At 44.6% G+C, this 8,121-nt stretch overlaps 3 protein-coding genes across 5 annotated transcripts in view; 1 reads left to right on the top strand and 2 right to left on the bottom strand.

The window, feature by feature from the left end:
- LOC131108618 (transferrin receptor protein 1-like) overlaps positions 1-1,537 on the bottom strand; it is a 24,517-nt gene extending 22,980 nt beyond the window's left edge. For both annotated transcript variants that reach the window (XM_058059760.1, XM_058059757.1), the window contains exon 1: positions 1,267-1,537. The gene's annotated coding sequence lies outside the window, so the exon portion shown is untranslated. The remainder of the gene's footprint in view (positions 1-1,266) is intronic.
- Positions 1-5,670, top strand: part of sh3kbp1 (SH3-domain kinase binding protein 1) — a 17,993-nt gene extending 12,323 nt beyond the window's left edge. The window contains exons 8-19 of one of the 2 annotated variants that reach the window (XM_058059762.1): positions 968-1,037; positions 1,097-1,191; positions 1,289-1,384; positions 1,458-1,509; positions 1,589-1,660; positions 3,129-3,264; positions 3,336-3,406; positions 3,486-3,592; positions 3,666-3,776; positions 3,907-4,133; positions 4,200-4,263; positions 4,338-5,670. In XM_058059762.1, coding sequence (XP_057915745.1) covers positions 968-1,037; positions 1,097-1,191; positions 1,289-1,384; positions 1,458-1,509; positions 1,589-1,660; positions 3,129-3,264; positions 3,336-3,406; positions 3,486-3,592; positions 3,666-3,776; positions 3,907-4,133; positions 4,200-4,263; positions 4,338-4,376 — 1,140 coding nt within the window. In that variant the 3' untranslated portion in view covers positions 4,377-5,670. The remainder of the gene's footprint in view (positions 1-967; positions 1,038-1,096; positions 1,192-1,288; positions 1,385-1,457; positions 1,510-1,588; positions 1,661-3,128; positions 3,265-3,335; positions 3,407-3,485; positions 3,593-3,665; positions 3,777-3,906; positions 4,134-4,199; positions 4,264-4,337) is intronic. The other variant, XM_058059763.1, reaches the window with a different exon arrangement.
- A 594-nt stretch (positions 5,671-6,264) lies between these two features.
- Positions 6,265-7,580, bottom strand: otulina (OTU deubiquitinase with linear linkage specificity a). The gene is made up of 3 exons (XM_058059764.1): positions 7,372-7,580; positions 7,087-7,208; positions 6,265-6,814 (listed from the first exon to the last, which is right to left on the bottom strand). The coding sequence occupies exons 1-3, from the start codon at positions 7,483-7,485 to the stop codon at positions 6,397-6,399; spliced, it is 654 nt and encodes a 217-aa protein (XP_057915747.1). The 5' UTR covers positions 7,486-7,580; the 3' UTR covers positions 6,265-6,396.
- Between the last annotated feature and the right edge of the window lie 541 nt (positions 7,581-8,121).

The raw sequence follows: 8,121 nt of genomic DNA on the forward strand, positions 1-8,121 counted from the left end.
AAATAAAGACACACATCATCAAAAGTATAAGATGCAGATGTATTTACTACACTAAAACCGTCTGAAAGTTTAATGAATGTTAAGGAATGTTTCCTCCCACATTCCAAAAACATGCTAGGTTAATTAGCGATTCCAAATTGTCCATAGGTATGAATGTGAGTGTGAATGGTTGTTTGTCTATATGTGCGCTGTGATTGGCTGGCTGGCAACCAGTCCAGTGTGTACCCCGCCTCTTACAGCTGGGATAGGCTCCAGCACCCCCTGCGACCGTCGTGAGGAAAAGCGGTAGAAAATGAATATAATGAATGAATGAAATGTAGCAAAAACATCAAAACAGGCTTACACTCCCCACCAGTAGAGGGCAGCATGCTGGTCATATTCTACATATGTATCTTATAATGCTTACAATTTGGGACTATACTGAAGAGAATAATAGTGAGTGTCCCTCCAAAATAAGAGCATCAGCATGTGTGGTTAGCAAAATGATGACTAAAAATGAGGCAGCACGGGGGGGGGGGGGCAGTTGAGGGTTTGCTTGAACAGAGCTGTGTGTGTGTGTGTGTGTGTGTGTTGGTGGACAGAACGGAGCCTTGTGAGTGTTTTCCTGTGGAAGAGTCTCCTCCCTGCTTCCACAAACACTGTGGAGGGATCCACTCCAGCCCTGAACACAACGAAGCCTTTTAACGGCACACACACACACACACACACACACATGCTTCATCATTCACTCAGCTTGTTGTATTTGTGAAACCTGATCTCATCTTCTTTAATTAGCTTTGGGACATGGCTTCTCACTGGAGAGTCATTACTGTACTCAGTTGATTGCCACTCTACGGGAAGCCAGCTAGTTGATGCTGAATAATACACGCGCTCCTTGAAATGTTCACGTCCACAAAAAGGCTTTTACAGATATTAAAAGTGTTGCTGGGAAAAAAAATGAGTTGAGCGCTTTCCTCGTGTTTCTCAGGGTGCTGAGGGTAAGACGGCGAACGCCACTCCGGACACCATGAAGGGTGACCCCGACAGCAGAGCAAAAGGTAAACATATGGTGTGTTCAGGTGTTTAAGAGCATTTGACTGTTTGAATCCATCGTCAGGACGAGAGCTGTGTAAAGTCCTGTTTCCGTACGAAGCGCAGAACGAGGATGAGCTGTCAATCAAAGAGGGCGAAATCATCACCATTATCACCAAGGTGATTCATCGGTTTTGTAGAGAGGGGGAGGGGGGGGGGCGTGTGTTTGTGCAGGAAAAAAGAGCGGTGACTTACTGTGTGCTCGTGTCCCGTGCAGGAGTGCGCCGACGCCGGTTGGTGGATGGGGGAGGTCGGCGGCAGGAGGGGGGTCTTCCCGGATAACTTCGTCAAGCTGCTGGAAGCCGAGAAAGAGGTAACGATTTGCAAAAGTACAAAAGTATTGGGACAGCTTCCACTCTAAGATATGTGTGTGTGTGTGTTTCCAGAGACCAAAGAAGCCTCCTCCTCCCAGCGCCCCGTCAGCCAAACACACGGCAGGTAAAAAAAAAAAAACTCCTTATTCCGTGTTTCCATGCTATCATTCCAGCGTGATCACATGACAAAATGTAACCTGTAGACAAAAAGACGGATGTTAAGAAAGTTCCACCAGAGCGGCCCGAGCACCTGCCGCAGAGGGACCAGGATCGAGGTACCCGACCCGACCCGACCAACTGGTCCCGCTCGGCCCTGGCGCTTAACGCTTAAACCTGACACAGCGCTGCAAACTAACAAAATGAATGTTTCTTCCTGTTGATTGTGGCATCTATTAACATTATTAATTATTACAAACTTATTCTATGGCTAATAACAGTCATGAACCCCTCTGCTTATCTCCACTCACAAATTATCTTTGTTTCAATTCAATAACCTACTTTGTTTTATTCTAGTATCAGAAATAACATGATCATACAATATATATATATGGATTTGTATGATTTTTTTTCCATCCATTTTTTATAACTCTTATACTACTGTGGTCACGGGTATGCTGGAGCCTATCCCAGCTGACTTCAGGCAAGAGGCGGAGTTCACCCTGGACTGGTCGCTAGCCAATCACAGGGCACCTTTTTTATTTTCATTTTATATATGGCAAAATATACATGTATTTCTATTATTATTGTTTTTAAGCATGTTTTTATTATAAATAAGAATATTATTGTAATAATCTTGACAAAAGTGTACCGCTTACATTATAAAGTAATATAATATTGATACTTTTTATATGATTTTGTTGTTACTTATTTTTCATTCATTCATTTTCAGTTGCGAGAATGCTGGAGCCTATCCCAGCGGTCTTCAGGCAAGAGGCGGAGTTCGCCCTGCACTGGTGGCAAGCCAATCACAGGGCAGATATAGACAAACAACCATTCACACTCACATTCATACCTATGGACAATTTGGAGTCGCTAATTAACCTAGCATGTTTTTGGAATGTGGGAGGAAACCGGAGATGCCCGAGGGTGGGATCGAACTTTGGTCTTCTAGTTGTGAGGTCTGCGCACTAACCACTCGATCGCGGTGCAGCAATTATTTTTAATTAGTCCTTTTTAATTTTCAAAATTAACATAAAATTCAGGTCGAATGGTTAGCGTGCAGGCCTCACAGCTAGGAGACCCGAGTTCGATTCCACCCTCGACCATCTCTGTGTGGAGTTTGCATGTATTCCGGTTTCCTCCCACATTCCAAAAACATGCTAGGTTAATTAGCGACTCCAAATTGTCCATAGGTATGAATGTGAGTGTGAATGGTTGTTTGTCTATATGTGCCCTGTGATTGGCTGGTGACCAGTCCAGGGTGTACCCCGCCTCTCTTGCCCGAAGACAGCTGGGATAGGCTCCAGCACCCTCTTCGACCCTTGTGAGGATACGTGGTAGAAAATGAATGACTGAATATCAAATTCTATTAATGTTTTTATCCGAAAGGTGCATTTTTAAAAGTCACCAGCAGAGGGAAACAATGGGAAGCAATGACAGTTTTATTCTCCTTTCTACTCTCGATCAACTAATCATCGTCATCATAAAAGCATGAATTCATTTTAACGTCTCCACGCTTTCACTTCCTGTTTCATTTCCTCAACTCTTTCTCGCCAATAACGTATTTCTACAATACTCGTGTAGGTGATGAGGTGAAGGTGTGCGACCTCCCTAAGCCGTCCCTCCCGTCCGTCCTCCCCAAGAAACCCTTCCCCCCAAAGACAAGCTCCTCCTCCACCTCACAACCCCCGAGACGCCCCGAGAGACCGCCCACTTTGGCGTCAGTACACACTTATACCTGCATGCACCTATTTATCCCAACCCTGCCCTAATGTGTGTGTGTGTGCTCAGGTGTGAAAGCCCCAAGTCTGAGGGCGGGGCTTCTACGCCTGAGTCTGCCCTTGATAGGTCACATGACACTGGTGAGCGTCGAATAAGATTAGGATAAGCATGGAATTTTGTTGTTTTTTTAAATATGTGTGTGTGTGTGTGTGTGTGCAGAGCTAGACCTGGACGCCGTCGTCTCGTCAGCGGAGAAGCTCAGTCACCCGACGGCGTCCCGACCCAGGGTCACAGACCGCCGACCTCGTTCACAGATCATCACATCGGTAAGGACGTCCCCCCTCTCTGGCTTTAATGTGACAAGATTCCGAAAGACGCTTTTTTTTCTGTTTCTGACAGTCATCGCTGTCCAACGCCGATGTGGACCACCTGGCAACGGAGGACAGGAAGGAGCGGGAGCGAGCCAAAGAGGAGCAAGAACCAGTCCAGTCCACCAGGAAAGGAGTACCTGTAAGCACAGTGTCCAGTCTTGTTAAAAACTTAAACCTTTTCCGGGGACTGACAAGCACATGTGTGGAATTTGAGCAAAATTCCTCAAAAAAAACATGGCCGCCAATCAAGCAAAACATTGTATCATCAGGTACCTGACATTAAAGTGCCAGTGGCCGCCAAGTCCTCCTCGTCCCTGAACCCGCCCAACAGTGGTGGCAGCGGCGGCCATCGCCCCGCCTCTCCGTCTTCCTCCTCGGGTCTTAGCCCCTCCCCAGAGCTGCGGCATTCTCCTATGACTCCGCCCACGCTGGAGGAGCTCAAGAACCAGCTGCGTGAGTTGAGGACGTCCGTGGAGCTGCTGAAGAGCCAACACAGGTATGTGTTACATTTGTGTGTATATAAAGTGTGTGTATTCCTAATGTGTGTGTGTGTGTTTTTCAGGCAGGAAATGAAGCAGCTAACAAACACGCTGGATGAGGAGAAAAAAATTCGACTCAGTTTACAGGTGAGACGGGAAAAATACACAAATATAATAAATTATGATGACATCATCCATGTTTTTTGTCTCCGATGGCGTAGATGGAAGTGGAGCACATAAAGAAGAAGCTGTCCAAATGAGCGGACGCCCTCGCCAAAACGTTTGTGCCAAATGATCAACGTCGATCCGACATCAGCAGCATCATGGACTCATGCCCCACCCCCCCACTCCACTACTTCAAACCACCCCACCCAACATGATGTCGCCTTACCTTGTGTTTACTTTTATTTCTAACGCGCCTTCTCTCTCTCTCTTTTTTTTTTTTTTTGGTTTTAATGCTATTTGGTGTCGCTAGTACTGTCGGATGTGGATGCTGTGTTGCCATGGCAACGACGGCACTCTCACCGGTACTGGTGTGAAGTGGGCGTGAAGGCACCTCGGAACCCCCGCAGGCCGGTTGGTCGGTGTCCACGCCGCAGCCTTCTCGCCTCTACACTCTTATGTGTGTGTGTGTGTGTGTGTTCATGTGTGTTTATGTGTGTGTGTGTGTGTGTGTGTGTGTGTGTTCATGTGTGTGTGTGTGAGAGAGAGTGAGATGCTCACTTTTACAAGAGAGGCACATTTTAGCCGATTCCGGGTCCATGACATTTTTTATTGCCATTTTATCGTTAATTAAATTTTGTTAGTTGCTAAATTCAAGAATGGACTCCATCTTGTAGCACAAATAACGGCGACATTGTTATAGCACAATAATTGAAAGTACAGTTTGATAAGGCAGGGAATCCAGCAGGGGGCAGCACATCATAGGTTGCATTACAGCGGGTGTACATTCCATAATGATGATTCCTGAGACAGCGAGCGCGCCCTCTGCTGGTATAACAGATATATAACATATATGTCACCTTTACTCAGCCTCCCAATGAACTCATAACGCATGAGCACAACTACGGAGTATGAAAAAAAAACTTTATAATTGTCTACTTTTTCTTCATACACACACAAAAAAAAGTTTATTTTGAAAATAAAATGCACTTTTTAAACACCCACCCTCTTTAATGGACCTAATAAGAGCCCACGGAAGTCAATGATGGGATGTTTTCTTTAGCAGTCTGTGACATTATAGCAAAGGGTTTTAAAGGAATGTAGTCTGTGAAGGTGTGTGTGTGTGTATGTATGTGTGTGTGCTAGCATGCACGGCTTCCTCCTCGCTATACTATTATGTATGTGCACAGAAATCTATGGCAACACATCACTGTGGCCTTCCTCTTTTTTGACTCGTTTCTTTCTGTCACAACAACAAAAGAAAACAAGAAGGTTGCAAAATTGTTTTCTTTTTTTCTCCAAGATAGTGATTAAAAGAATAAGAAGATATATATTCTTTTATATTTCAGTGTTAATAAAGTTGCTATTATGTACTGTTATGTGTGGATGGGTTTTGTCACGCCACTCGATAGTTTATCATTGCTCAATGCGTAGTAAAACTGTAAAAATACGGCATCTAGTGGCTGTAACAGGGATTACACCCTGGTGGTTTTTTTTCATCATTGCTCAATGCGTAGTAAAGCTGTGAAAATACGCCATCTAGTGGCTGTAGCAGGGATTACATCCTGGTGAGTGTAATGTTCATCACTGTAAGGCGCAGATACTATGCAATACGCCCCCAGTGGCCATAAGCAGGATTACATCCTAATGAGTGTAATGTTTTTATGTCATCTAATAAATTGCGTTTAAATATAGGATTTTATGTTCAAAATAATGTGTAAATTATTATTATTAACCACACAGCAGCAGTTCTGTATATAGAGGATCTTTGTTAAGTTCCTCCATAAAAATATAAAGGATGTTTAACTAGCTTTTTTGCAGTTGGTCTTTAAAAAAAAAAACAGCAGAGCACTCCTGTCATTTTGAGGATCTTTGACTAGTTTTATACAGTTTATACTTTCAGTGGACGGAAATTACAGTTAAATTGTGTAGTTTTGTGTAAATTGTGTAGGTCTAAGAACTACACAGACACAAGACTCAGGTGTTGTGCAACAGTGTGATTTTAATATTCTTTATAAAAGATTTATAAATCACTTTACAGTTTAATATTTGCATACAAAAGTGGCTAAATATATTAATATGGGCCCAAAATATATTTACTACTGTACATAAGAAGAATTAAAGGTTCTTCAGTTCTTCTATGTGCTCCATCAGCTCCAAAGGCAGTCCCATCTGCAAAACGAGATCCATGCATCGCTGCAGCAGCTCACTGAAGCCGTCTCCACAAGCGGTTGAGTTTGCGTTACACGCGGAATGAGACGTTTGTGACCTGAGATGAGACTCTGTGTCCATTTGTTCTGTTCGCTTGCAGCAGTCACTCTTGCGGCAGCCCTCTGCTGGGCCCGCCTGCTGCACCACCTCCAGGTCCTCCATGTTCTCCGACACGTCGTCCACGCTAGGATGCGAGATCTCCATTTCTTTCTTGACTTGCTCTACGATAGATCGTTCGTGTTCTGACACACGCTGCAGGAGGTCTTTGATCGAGACGGGGACGAGCTGGTCTGGATGCTGGATTTGGTACCAGCTTCCAATCGCACTGTGATGTGATGCAAGACAGAAGTGTGTGATGTGTGACGTGTGTGTGTGAGATGCCGTCCGAATGTGATCATGTTTGTGCAGTATTGTTTTTATTTCAGTTACCTTCACAAGGTATGATGCCACCATTTTGTATTTATTGTAATGTAATCAGAAAATGCTACCTCTTACCCCCTCCTCTCAGAGTTGGTACGTGCCTCCACTCCTCTAAAGAATTATCTATGTTTTTGAGGCTTAGAGGGCTAGCCAATAATGTTTTGAAATAACATTTACCTTATAATTCCTCGAAGTCGACCAACAGCCACAGTCCTAGCCGCTCCTTCCCTGAAGCCTTCTCTGAAGCCCACCGACAGTGAAGCATCTTCCCCGGCGTCAGCACCGTCCACATAACCATCCTAACCGGCAGCAAAACCACGTCAAAAAACAAATACAACACATAAATATTAAATATGTGTATAAATAATAGTCAAACTACATCTACTGTTTACAAGAGGGATGCTACGTTAGCAATGCTAGCGAAGCGATGCTAGCAGAGTGAACGTAATTATAGCTTCTTACCCTGATTCTTTTCTTCATACTGGACTCCCATTCTTTACTCGAAACTTCAAGTTCGTCCGCGGTTTCGTCAAAAACGTCGTCCTCGATTTTAGACGCAAATTTAACCCAAGACATTGTTGTGAGTTTAGCATAAGTACCATGAGTTGTTGGAGACGGGACTTCTTCGTGTGTCTGGGTGTCTTACCGCCAACACCGCCACCTGTTGGAGTGACTGATACATCGCAGTCAGAAGTCACCCTTTGAAAAGCCTGCAGGGGGCGCCAAAGCAACGGCATGAAACAGAACCGTCATTGCAAACAGCTGGAACTGCCAAACCACAGCCTCGTCGTGTGAAGGATGCTCAAAACACAACAGAAATAATCGCGTATTTGCAAAGCGGCTGCCCTAAGGTGTGATTCAATGTCGAAATCGAGGATTTTCTCTAAGTGCAAATGGTCATCTTGGCCTCTCAAGCACATAAGGCCTCCTCCCTTTTCATGTGCAAAGGTTTACCTCCATTTGTGATCATTTACTTATCTGCTCAGCAATAGCCGCAGTGTGTGTGTGTGTGTGTGTGTGTAATGCGGCAGAATGAAGAGGGTTCACATGAGGAGACATGCACTGCAGAGACTAATCCACATGTGTGATGTATAGCATGAACACAAAATGGGAGGGGCTGCCATTGTCCCTATCTGACCGCTGTGTGTGTGTGTGTGTGTGTGTGTGCTGCTTTGATGTTGTAGCATTCCGCTGACATGGATGTGCATGTGC

Source organism: Doryrhamphus excisus, chromosome 21, assembly GCF_030265055.1.
Source record: "Doryrhamphus excisus isolate RoL2022-K1 chromosome 21, RoL_Dexc_1.0, whole genome shotgun sequence".
Classification (NCBI taxonomy): Eukaryota; Metazoa; Chordata; class Actinopteri; order Syngnathiformes; family Syngnathidae; genus Doryrhamphus; species Doryrhamphus excisus.

Excerpts from the sequence above, each read along its gene's own strand:
- otulina (XM_058059764.1), bottom strand. The coding sequence starts at position 7,485 with ATGTCTTGGGTTAAATTTGCGTCTAAAATCGAGGACGACGTTTTTGAC. Across the intron at positions 7,209-7,371 it reads GTATGAAGAAAAGAATCAGG|GATGGTTATGTGGACGGTGC; the intron begins GTAAGAAGCTAT and ends GCTGCCGGTTAG. Across the intron at positions 6,815-7,086 it reads CGACTTCGAGGAATTATAAG|TGCGATTGGAAGCTGGTACC; the intron begins GTAAATGTTATT and ends ATCACATCACAG.